Consider the following 12,040-nt stretch of genomic DNA (forward strand, 5'->3'; position numbering starts at 1 on the left):
AACTGGGAAGATTCTCGTTCTTTATGGCGGCGGCGAGGCTTGGAAAGGTGCGAGAGAGTTTTCCTAATCAGCAGGGGCGCCGGATTTGCGACGCCCTTCTTCTTCATTCAGGTATTTCCACGAAAGCAAACAACGAAGCATTGCCTGTCGGTAGAATAAAAACGTCCAAGGTCGAGAAAACGTCGAAGAATGGCCCCCCCCCCTCCCCCTGGCTTTTCCTCCTGTTTTTCTCGCTTTCGACGCACGAATGGCCTGTCGGCTAGCCGACCGATCGTGAGTCGCAAAGAAACGATCGGATTCCTCCTTAGAACCGCCGCCACCTTCTTCACAGAATCGATGGAGAGAGAACTGTTTACCGTACTTTTTCTCTCGATCTCTCTCTTTCTCCGTACGATTCTTTTTTTCTCTCTCTTCTCTTCCTCCTTATTTCGGTTTGGAATTTTTTTCATTCTGTAGAGAATGGCGTTAGATTCGCGGAAAGAGAGTCTCGTTAGCGAGCCGTGAATATTTCGTGATTAATTATTTGAGGGAAATCAGTCGAGTATCGGCGATTTCGATCGTATCGAGGTCGATTAAAATAAATTTACATTTTCGTGGCCTGTTCGCGTTGGCTGCTGCTCTTTGCTGCTGAATTCTTTTTTCATTCCACGCGACGAAGGTGAATCACGTACGATCTTTTCTGTTTTTTTTTTTCCTTTTTTTTTTGGTAAAAACGAAATTTTACAAGAACGACGATCAATAATACCTGTGTGTGTTATTAATTATTACCATAAAGAAATTCCTACAGAAATTTTCCATCTGAACAAAAGTATCCTCTTTCCGTCGTTCTCCGTTCCTGACGAAATAATTTCCTGTAGAACGTTGAAAGCTAATCGAGACACCGATCTATTTCTGATTGCAGACACGCAAGTCCGGGTGGACCTGATGGAGCAACTGCCGCACTTGGCGACAATCTGCCACGAGGCGCCTCATCTATTCGGCGATGCTCTCCACGATCATCTGCTCGGCATCATTATCAAATACCTACAGGATCAAGATAATCTGGTGAATATTTCGTGCGTGTTTCCCATGGCTGTTAATCGACAGTCGGGAACCGATAAGCATCTTACCCTGCCTCTTACGGTACCTCACGTCGATCCAGAAATCCTTTTTTTCGATCTTTCGGCGTTTCTTTACCCGTCCTTCCGGCGAATCGTGTGTCCTTTCTTCTTTTCTCCCCCCCACACGACGGTTGTGCACGAAGTACCGTAAACGCGTCGAAGAATTATAGGCACCATTGACGAATTCCTTCTTTTTTTTTTCTCTCTTTTTTTTCTCTCTCTGGTTCCTCTGGCCCCAGATACGTATGACGACCCAGGCGACGGTGCTGACGCTAACGAAGAAGGGACTGCTCGACAACCACACGATCGAGATCAAACTATGCCCCATTATAGATACCCTCTGCAGCTCCGTCGATTACATTCACTTTGGCATCTCTGTAAGTTCACACGCTTTTCTCTCTATTTTCTTTTTCCATCGTTAAACTAACCCTTAGAGAGTGTCGTTTGAAGAATTGCGCCAGTCGATAGATTGTTCCACCCTTTCGTTACCGTGGCGCTTATAGACACTTGGAAAATTTTGCTCATCGCTGTGCTTTCTTCAATTCTCAATTTCATCTTTCGCGCGCTTTCACGTGGAAACGAGATACACGCCGGAGATGAAAATTTCGCTGTCACGGCTGCGAAAGGGTTAACGATGTATCTAACCATCCCTCCCATGGTTTATCTCGCGGTTATCTCGAGCAGGTTTTGAATGGGACAAGGCTACTTCCGTAAAATCCCCCCCCCTTCTTTATCGCTCGTTTGTTTAACATTCTATCGAGGAACGCGTGGCTCGGTACGAACTTTTTCCCAATAGAAGTGCCTGTTCGAACGAGGCGAGCCCACGATAGGTTGTTTAATTAAAGAATACGTATGTAAAGAATCGCGCGCATGTGGTGAATAAAGTAACGTCCATTGAAAGTACGAGAGCGTGGGGAAGACATGGGGCGACGATGCGTTAACTCGCGAGTCGCATTCTTGATCCATTCCGACTCTCCTGCGACTCCGATCGTATGCAAAACGAAGCATAGTAGAGAGCAACGATCAAGAGAGGGAGAGAACAGAACGAGCGGCAGTATGTTGTAGTAGGTGTCGCGCGAGTTTATGGTCGCGCTGTGGCCCTTCCGTTGCCCTCCTTCGGGCGGATTCCGTCAGAAAGACATGGGTAGTGAGATGTTCTCACGCTATCGCGTCTCACTATCTTGTCTTTCATCCGGCGTCCGTTCTGCTGCGACGTTCACCATCATCGCGCGCAAGACTTGGAGGAGAAAACGACTCTTCTCGCGGAGATGTTTCTTTTTCTTTTTTTTTCTTTTTTTTTTTTCTCTTTAGAACGGTATAGAATAGGACACTTCGGAAAGAAGAAGATAGAGGAAGATTATTCCAAGTGACACTAGGACATGCTTTTACCATCAAAGTTGGTTTGTCATAGAGATCGACTATCACAGCCAGCTTTGATGAGCAAAATTGTGTTCGTTCTCGGCACGTGATTCCACGAAAAAGTAAAATCGAACGAGAGAAAGAGAGAGAGAGAGAGAGAGAAGATATGAACGGAAGAGAGACACGCGTGAAAATAATTACCGCAGAGATAGAGAGAGAATTGTGTATCTCTCGCGAAATCGAGGGACAACGGAAACGAACGATACGCAGGAGTAACACACACACACACCGTGTGTACAGATGAGTAGGAGGGAGAAACGTGTGGAGAATGGGACACAAAGGTTGTATCGAGCACACCAGGCACCGAAATGAAAATACCTTTTGCAGTCGGATACATCGAATTGGTTGTGAAATGTTGTTCAATCATATCACAGCCAATTTAATGTATTTGGCTCGCAGAATCGATCATCAGGGAGGAACGTGCCTCTCGTGCTCGCTCTTTCCCACTGGATTCTTGAAAGCGTCTGAAAGTAGGATATAACGTTTGGGAATTTTTTCATTTCACAGGTAACTCGGCACGAGAAGTGTCGATTTTTCTTTTCAGCGGATGTAAACGTGTAACTTTCGACATTTGTGTGTAAATTTTTAAAAAAGTATAAAAATTCGACGTCGACCAGCAAGGATGAACGATTCTCTTTGATTTACGAATAAGTCTTTTCGAAGAAGGAGAGGAACGCGGCCCAATCGCCAAATTAGTTGTGACATGTTGCTTTTCTAGAATTCATATCACAGCTTAATTGGAAATATTGGATCGTCGTTTTTTGCGACGTCGCGTCGTCTCTCACTGATGAAAACCGATTCATCGAAAGAATAGCGAAGGTGTCCGTGTAAGAGATAAGAAAAAGTATCGCTTAAGAGGGAGAGAAGAGTGAAATAACAGAGAGATGAAATTTTAATCGTTGCGTTGGCTTAGACGAAGTAGAAAAAAAAAAATTAACGCGAGTGCAGCGCTCACAAAGTGGTTGCAATATGCTGATGAGAGAGTTCATATCACAGCTAGCTTTGAAGAGCGTGGCGCCGCGTTCGATCGTCAGAAATCGTCCTCAATTTTCAAAAATTCCGTCCGTCCATTTTTCATGGTCTTGTGGTAGTAATTTCCTCGCGAAACAACGTTCCACCGCGAGTCATTTCGAAGGAAAATCTCGACTGCCTCGATAGAGAGCGAGTGTTCTTTCGTAAAACACTGAGCACTTATGGTGTCGACTCTTTACACGAATACTGCGGATCAACGAAGGACGTGAAAATTTATTCTCCTCGACGAAACAGTAAATAGCAACAGAAAAATCATTGCACAGCGAAAGGGTTGAAACGCAAGAAACACGTTGCAAAAATCCAAACCCACTAAATTGTGAAGGAAATCGATACCGAGACGAATATTCCCTTTTATATTGAAGATCGAAATTTGTAACGAACTGATACCTGATTTGCGACTTCGTCGAGCTTCCTCGAATTGCTCGTTCCAATGTCGAGATTCGAACGTCGGTAGGAATAAAGTTGGACGAAACTTGGTACAGCCGTCGTGCACACAAGTTCGGGAACAATGATAGGATGATTCACTTCTGCCCAATTCGTTTGATCGTCGCACAATGACCTTCTGATTCGTGCAGATGATGCGGGCAGCTAGGAGGAGATACACACGAAACGATCGATCTTCCGTTGCTCCGCCGAATTCGTCCGATCTTCCGGTTTCGCTATTCGACACAGCGCATCCCTCGACGTTCGATACATTGTACCCTGTTGTTTCTCCTATTTTTCCAGGTGTTTGAAAATATTCCACTGTTCCTCCCATCAGAGTAGTTGTGATGTGGTGATTTATACTCGTATCACAGCTAGCTTAGATGAGCGGAATGGTGCGACTTGTATCTTCGTTTTCACCATGATTTAAACCGTCCAGACAACGTGTTCGAGTCGTAAATGTGTACAGTAGTGCAAGTTTAAGAAAATGATCTATGCGGTGTACACGTGTATATCGAGTGATTACCTTTTCTTTCCAATTTTCTTCCATTGCATACTGGGTTAGACTTCTCTTTTTTCTTTTTTTTTTAAACACTGTGTCATGTTTGCTTTACTATCAGAAAGGCTATGCTATTACGAGATTCGTAAAGAGGTATATGGTTTGTTTATTATATCGATCCGCAGCTCATGAACAAGTTGGCGCCACTCATTGGCAAAGAGCTGACAGAAAAGATTTTTCTGGACAAATACATTGCCCTGTGCAAGGACACGGAGTTCTACGTGAAAAAGATCTGCGTGTCGCACTTTGGAGAACTTTGCGCCGCTGTCGGGAGGAAAGCGCTTTTTCGTAAACTGGTAAGCGTTTTCTGGATAGATTCTGTCTTCTCTTAAGAATATGAATTTTCTGTTGCGCTATTTCAAAAATTACCTCGTTCTAACGTGTCCTTCTCTGGGATTCTGATAAATTAGAATTTTAAGGACTGTGGAACATCTCGATTAATTTTTCTTCTGACATCTTGCAGTTCCCGATATTCGTCGATCTCTGCTGCAATAAAGTGTGGGGTATCCGAAAAGCGTGCGTGGAAGTTATGGTTCCTGTATCATGCTGCATGACCCTCCAGCATCGTCAATTACTCTTGGCAGAACTTCTGGAGACGCATCTTAACGACGACTCGAAATGGGTGCGAATGTCCGCCTTTCAAATTTTAGGACCATTTATATCTACGTTCGCGAAAGAGTTTACCGAAGTAACGTATCAACGTGGCGAATTAGTGTTCACCAGCCAACAAGATCCTCGTTTCAGGTATAAAAAGCTGTGAAAAACGTTTCTTTTATTTTAACCCTTACTTGGTTGAATGTTATCACCGATCCTTTGTTCTCTTCACCTCGTAACTCTGATCGATCAAACACTTCTCTATCTTTTCCACTCTGGCCCAAAGTGAAACGTTCCATAATCTCATCACGTATCTCGATTTTCATATGTTTACAGTATAAGGTACTCGTACGAAGGAATTTTCCCCACGAAAGGCGTGATACAGAATCTTATACTGGAGCCGGAGGATCATAATTCTAAGGATAACTTCAATTCGTCTGTGATAATACAAAAACCAATTTACGAGGAAGACGACGACAAGGATGAGTCCCAGAAAGATATTTTCAGGATGAGAGCTTATATGACGAAGGTATGGACACACCGTGTTCATCCTGTACCTCATTTTCCTCTCCATTTCCAGGAAACTAGCCATTAGCGTAATTGTGTTTCGTTTTCTCCACTATAAACGACTCTCAATGTGAATCGTTCTATATATGTATATACACAGAAAAGTAAATTTTACTCCTTCCACCTGAAACATTTACCGAAAACTATCACACTCTGCACATTTATCGATCAACCTTTCCCGTCTTTTTCTCTTTTCATACACAAAAGAAGCATTCGAAGAACGAGAATCAAACAACAGACGACACGGAAAAGTACAATCCGTTTTTATACTACTACATAGCTCCAGACCTTCCTCCAGACGACGAGCTCGTCGAAGCTGCGAAAAAATCTGCAGCTCAGAACAACGTTGATTGGAAACCAATGACCGACACCACTGCGTCGAGCAAAGCTTCCTCGTTGGACGATATACTGAAGGAAGAAGAGTATTCGGCGAACGAACCTGAGATGATCATTGTCAACGGACAGAAGATCGTCCCTTTGCATCTCGTCAACTCGTTCTTATTCATGGCAGAGCCGGAATGTTCAGACATGGGCACGGATATTCTTCATCATTGCGCGTTCAGTTTCCCCGCGGTTGTGTTGACGTTGGGCAAAGAGAATTGGCCTTACTTGCAGTCAGCTTATCAGTCTTTGGCGAGCGCGAATCAATGGAAAGTTAGGCGCACTCTGGCCTACAGTATCCACGAATTAGCCACCATTCTCGGCCAAGAACTCACTACCACCGATCTCGTACCGATCTACGACGGATTCATCAAAGATCTGGACGAGGTCAGGATAGGTGTACTGAAGCATTTATCGACGTTTTTAAAAATACTCAAACCGGTCGATCGACGACAGTATCTACCAAGACTGAAGGAATTCCTCGCTACAGACAACGAGTCGAACTGGAGGTTCCGGGAGGATTTGGCCACCCAGCTGTTGGAGATCGTGAATTTGTTCGGTCCGGTGGACGTAGAACGACATATCGTGCCTCTGTCCCTTAAGCTACTTCGCGATAAAGTAGCTGCTGTGAGACACGTTGCGTTATCCTTGGTAGGGCTCTTTTTTTTCTGGTTCACTATTATGCATGTCTCTGCAGGATAACGTTAGAATGGACATTTTGTAATATTGGCAAATGCGTCTTTGATGGTTTTTTTTTTATTTCAATGTGTACACAGGTAACGCAAATAGTGGCCCATCTTTCTGACAACGAACGCCTCGTCGCAGCTCTGTTCCAAGAGCTGAAGTATTCTCTTGCGGTGAACGGGACAAAATGGATCAGACGACAGACGTTTGCTCTCATATGCGCGAAATTAATATCCAGCAACGCGATCAGCGGCGACAGATTCTCGCAGGAGATGTTACCGAATTTGTTGAAATTATCCTCGGACAAAGTACCAAACGTGAGATTAGCCGTGGCGAGAACTCTGTCGAAGAATGTTGTCTCCATGGGACGTAAGTATACTTTATTTGTAAATTTCGTAGAAGAGAATAATTCTTTTGAAAAAAAAAAAAAAAAAGAAGAAAGAAATGCCGAGAGAAGAACAATTACGAAATACCCGTATTTTTACCGATTTTTTAGCAGAATGGTTGGGAGTCGAGCAGGCAGAAGAAGTGGAGAGAAGACTTAAAGAGATGAGATCAGATCCGGACAGAGACGTGCGATTGCTAGCTGGTGGCGAAGAGAATCCTGTATTAGATATACTGTCGCAAACGAAAACCGAACAGTCGAGAAATATATTGTTTTAACCGATAATTCGATCTACGTGATGATTATCAAAGTTCGAATTATTTCCTGCCATACGAATCAATTTTACACTGGACTGCCACGAGAGATGGATGTCGTACGAGTGTTCTTCCACAACACACATGAATTATACCTGTCGACGGAGAGGAAAGTTAATTAGGAGGGAAGAGAGATATGTCTATGCCGAGAAAACTAGAAGCAAAGGTTTCTTTTCAAAGAATACGATAGTTGTGTATCTATGATGTAAAAATGAGCTCAAGTTTTACCGAAACAAACAAACAAACAAACAAACAAACAAAAATATATATATACCATTTAGTGCAGTCAAGATAGACAAAGTGTAACTTAAACGTTGTCGTTACGACCAAGGGACCGACGATTTCCGCGCCCTTTTAGACTAAGACAGATTATAAGTATCAATGGTCAAAAGACATTATGCAATTATGTAAGAGTGTGTGTGCGTGTTTAAAAGGAGTTTGAACAGTATGCGTGGTTTAGTATTCGCGAGTATGTATGCGTTTACCATTGTGATCAATATGTATTTGTAAGTGGTTCCTTGGACAAGCCGGATATTACTAATTGGAGATATCGCATCGACGAGATCTCCTTGTTCTTTGGTAAACGGTCATAGCACGTTCTCTTCAGCGTCACACGATAATCGTTATCGTTTTTCTCTTAAGTATTAACTCAGAACGCATTTGATCGTTTTTAATCGAATTCAGAATAATAAAAAAAAAGGGAGTGCATTTTTATTTCGTAATTTTATATACGACGTTTCGGTCGTCGGCCCAAGTTTTCGTGCTATGACTGATAAAACTTTGTACGCGTCACAGATAAGTGCCCTTACGTCAAGGAAACGTAACGGTTGACAAAACGTAAGAACTTACGGTTGACAAAAACAAAAATGAAGTAAAGAAAAGAAGAAATGAAACTTACACTGCACGACATCGAAGATATTAACTATGAATCGTGCGATGTCACTGTGATTTTTGTCTACGCGTGATCACGCGGACGAATGTGTATCGTTTCACTGTAGATATGTAAACGTTTAATAATGTAAGCACGAATTTTTCGTTGAGCCCCTGAGTTAAATTAACGAATTTGAATTTAATATACGCGCGAACACTTTTCGAACGAATTCCATATTTAGAAATTCTTCAACGATTTATTGAAACGTACGGGAAGAAGAAGAAAAAAATGAATGCTGTTGAGTAAACGATTGTGTATTATACGGGATTTTACATGTGTAGGAAAACGTGCGGACCGTAGACAAAAGGAAACAAAGTTAATCCGCTAAATTGAACAATTGTACATTTGCAAACCGACCGTTATTAAATGTCAGTGCGTTGGAACCACAGATTATTTGTGGTCGCTAATATTTTGTGACGATTATTAAAAAGAAAAAAAAAAGAATAAAGAAAGCGTCATAGTTCACTTCGTGAAAGCGTGATGATTGGGCTACAGTAAACTTCCTGTAAGCAACGAAGACTCGTTACTTGTGAATACGTACGAAGGAAAACAAAGTTTTGTTTAAAATATTTTATATAATATATTGTGTATTTGGTAATGAGACGAAAAAAATATACATCATGCGATTTGTTACACAACAGTGTTAACATCGTTGACTTGAACAATAATTTTTTTAACCAAACACGGAATCAAAACAGTCAGTTATATTTACTTATAGCTCTTTATTTAACAGTACTTTTTTCCTTACATTTTTACATAAAATCTACCATTACAAATCTTACATATATCGACATACAAAATTATAATAATGTAGACGTACACTAAAATGGACAAAGTAACGCGTAATCCATTGAATTTTGATTCGTTATAAAATAATGACATTAAAATATACCAAGAAATTTACCAGGCGGGCAAGCTGGCAATTGACAAGCCTTCTCTTCCATTTCAGTTTCTGCTGTAGTACAGTCGCGTAAACAATATCGCCATCTTATTTGACGACCTTTACCACAAGTGACGCTACAGCTACTCCAGTCTGTCCATTTGCCCCATTTAAGACGGGATTTTCTTTCACTTTGCCTAGGAATTCCCTTGGAAGTGTTAGGTGATGTTTTTGCAACGCGTCTAACCACTGATCTCTTCTTTTCCACCGAATTTTTATTTGCAATTTTCGCGAATTTACGTTCGTCGATAACTCCACTTGGATCTACTTTTCTTTCGACAATTTTTGCTTTCGATCCAAACTCATTGTTCGCCGTTGGTACACATTTTTGAACGATCTTAGGTGCTTCCTTGAAAACGTCGCAACCAGTGCTAACATTCGCGCATAAATCGTCGATTGCGCGTGTTTCAATTTGTTTCTCTCGTTTTTTGTCTCCTGAGGACTCTTCGATGTCCAAGTAATTTTGAAGCTCATTTACCTGAAAGGAATCTTATTATTTAAAAACGTGAGTTAGGTAGAAAAAAATATCTGTAGAAGCATTGCTTATTGTACCTACTTTTGACACTAGTTTCTGTGCAAGTTGTTTCACTTCTTCGATCGATCTTACTGCTCGACTACCTTCTACTACGTTACCCACTGAAGGTTGATTTTCATCTTGATTATCGTACTGATCCATTTCTGACCCAGGTTCCCGAACATTCTCATAGTACCTCAATTCCTCTTCCTTATTAAGAAAGCCATGATGCGATTGCGTGTTTTTATCTCTTTTTGCGCGTAATTTTATATCATCTAACGATGGTATCGGTTGCTCGTCATTAATAAAAACTCCTTGTTCTTCATCCTGTGTTACGAATAAATTTGTATCTTCGTCTGATCCCGCCTTAACTTCGTTAACATCACTTCCAAACTGTGTGCTCTTTTTTTCCGAAAATTTGGAATTAACATCGTCAATTTTATTCTCGCTAACTTCTTTCAATTTTTCATGCAACGTTGGTTCGTTATTTTTCGAGGAAACGTCAATTTCGGAGTCTGTTCCTTTGATCGATTTTTTCAACTTTACGGATCTACGACGAAAATTGTTGTCATTATTTTCCTTAGACACTACACTATCAATTTCTATTTTTGGTTTACCCTCGCTTTTTGCCTCGTGCACTTTTCTCTTGCGAGACACTTTCGATCGATCCGTATTCTTCGAACGAACATCTTTTACTGATCGCTGAGAATTATTCGAAGTATTGTGTTTCTTCCCAGCATGTTTCTTTTCCTTTTTTAGTTTCGAATTCTTTTCATGACGTTTATTACTTTTCGTCTTCCTTCTGATACGTAATAAATGTGCCTTTAAATTCGCAGCAACTAAACTCGACGGAATTAAGTGACTCTCAGATTTTTGCGACTCGAGAATTGATCGCTTTTCTTTGTCGTGCGATTTCCCTTTGCTGTCGATCAGGTTTTGTATACCAGATGAAGTTTTCTTTTCTAAATTCCTTTTGCCATGTACTTTTGCGTAATCGTTCCGCTTTTTCCTAACTAATTCTACAGCTAACATAGGATCTTCCGGTAGATTTTGAACTTCTGAATTCTCGTATGATCGTCGATTTGAAATAACGTCATTTTTCAGTTCTTGTAACGTCATTCCCTGCTTTTCTGTTTGATCTACGAATCTTACATTTTTGTTTGCGAACGTATTTGCCTTACTAACGTCAGATGGCGCACTGATAATATCACTTCTGGCGGATGTATCGTCACTAAAGTATGCAGGAACCATGAATGGTTGAACATTGAGAATTTTCTGTTGATCATTCTCATCTGGAGATGCGTTAGACTGTTCGTCATTTACTAAAAATTCGTCTGATTTAATTTCTCGTTTCGTATCAAACGAAACGTCCTCGTCGTAAGAATTTTCATCAATGGAATCATAATTGTTTTGAGGAAAAGAATTGACCAAGTCTTTTATATAATCTGATTCTAATTTATCCCTTTTTACACGCACATGTGTTTTTAAAGAATCTAAATCAGCATCATGCATGAAATCTGATCCATCATAATCTAGTAGTGTTTTCTTTACACCTGTTTCTTTTTCGTTAGAGCCACTAAAGGTGTTACCTTCGAATAAGTTTTCTGTGGAATATTTTTCATTATCAGAAACTGTACACAATGTTCTTCGTTTCCATGTATAGTGAACCCGATTTTTTTTACTTTTGTTGTTTTCTTTTATAGATCTTGGCAACACGTTGTTGAATGTAAAAGTATTATTAACATAGTTGATAGCATTTTTTAAAGAACTTGGTATTATTATCCTCTCGGTATAAATTGGAAAATCCTTTAATTTATCTTCGGACAATTTTTGTAATTCCTTTAAATTATTAATTGCATCTTTCGAGTTATTAGTTTCAAATGAATTTGTGAGTGATATAGAGTCGTATGCACACGTGCCATTTAATAGAATATTTATGAAATCTTGCAAAACGTGCGTAAAATTTAAGAGGATATAATTGAAATTTGTTAACGATTCACAATACTGGTGACCACAGTGATTATAATAATAATGATAAGTGGAAGAATCGATGGTATTAATAATGTATTTTTCGGTTTTGGTGACAGGAACAACTAACAGAAGGATTGAGAAGATCCAAGCACTTATGTAAGTTGAAAATTTCAACATTACACGCGCTATTCCAAGTTGTTTTATGTTGTGTTATACATTAATGGCC

The 12,040-nt window shown here is 40.6% G+C and overlaps 2 protein-coding genes across 5 annotated transcripts in view; one reads left to right on the forward strand and one right to left on the reverse strand.

The window, feature by feature from the left end:
* The window catches only part of LOC108574089 (serine/threonine-protein phosphatase 4 regulatory subunit 1-like), a 94,575-nt gene extending 86,509 nt beyond the window's left edge, over positions 1-8,066 (forward strand). For 2 of the 4 annotated variants that reach the window (XM_017936607.1, XM_017936603.1), the window contains exons 3-10: positions 902-1,044; positions 1,340-1,477; positions 4,659-4,829; positions 4,997-5,277; positions 5,464-5,656; positions 5,902-6,726; positions 6,852-7,128; positions 7,256-8,066. In XM_017936607.1, the coding sequence (XP_017792096.1) occupies positions 902-1,044; positions 1,340-1,477; positions 4,659-4,829; positions 4,997-5,277; positions 5,464-5,656; positions 5,902-6,726; positions 6,852-7,128; positions 7,256-7,422 (2,195 nt within the window). In that variant the 3' untranslated portion in view covers positions 7,423-8,066. The remainder of the gene's footprint in view (positions 1-901; positions 1,045-1,339; positions 1,478-4,658; positions 4,830-4,996; positions 5,278-5,463; positions 5,657-5,901; positions 6,727-6,851; positions 7,129-7,255) is intronic. The other 2 variants (XM_017936604.1, XM_017936605.1) reach the window with 2 other exon arrangements.
* A 1,204-nt stretch (positions 8,067-9,270) lies between these two features.
* On the reverse strand, positions 9,271-11,765 carry LOC108574020. The gene is made up of 3 exons (XM_017936518.1): positions 11,759-11,765; positions 9,886-11,702; positions 9,271-9,807 (listed from the first exon to the last, which is right to left on the reverse strand). Exons 1-3 carry the CDS (start codon positions 11,763-11,765, stop codon positions 9,271-9,273), a joined length of 2,361 nt encoding a protein of 786 aa, XP_017792007.1.
* Between the last annotated feature and the right edge of the window lie 275 nt (positions 11,766-12,040).

This window comes from Habropoda laboriosa, unplaced genomic scaffold (assembly GCF_001263275.1).
Source record: "Habropoda laboriosa isolate 0110345459 unplaced genomic scaffold, ASM126327v1 scaffold145, whole genome shotgun sequence".
Classification (NCBI taxonomy): Eukaryota; Metazoa; Arthropoda; class Insecta; order Hymenoptera; family Apidae; genus Habropoda; species Habropoda laboriosa.

What these genes read in the sequence shown, in the direction of transcription:
- LOC108574020 (XM_017936518.1), bottom strand. An exon ending in CACAGAAACTAGTGTCAAAA is followed by an intron (nt 9,808 to 9,885) that starts GTAGGTACAATA and finishes GATTCCTTTCAG; the next exon opens with GTAAATGAGCTTCAAAATTA.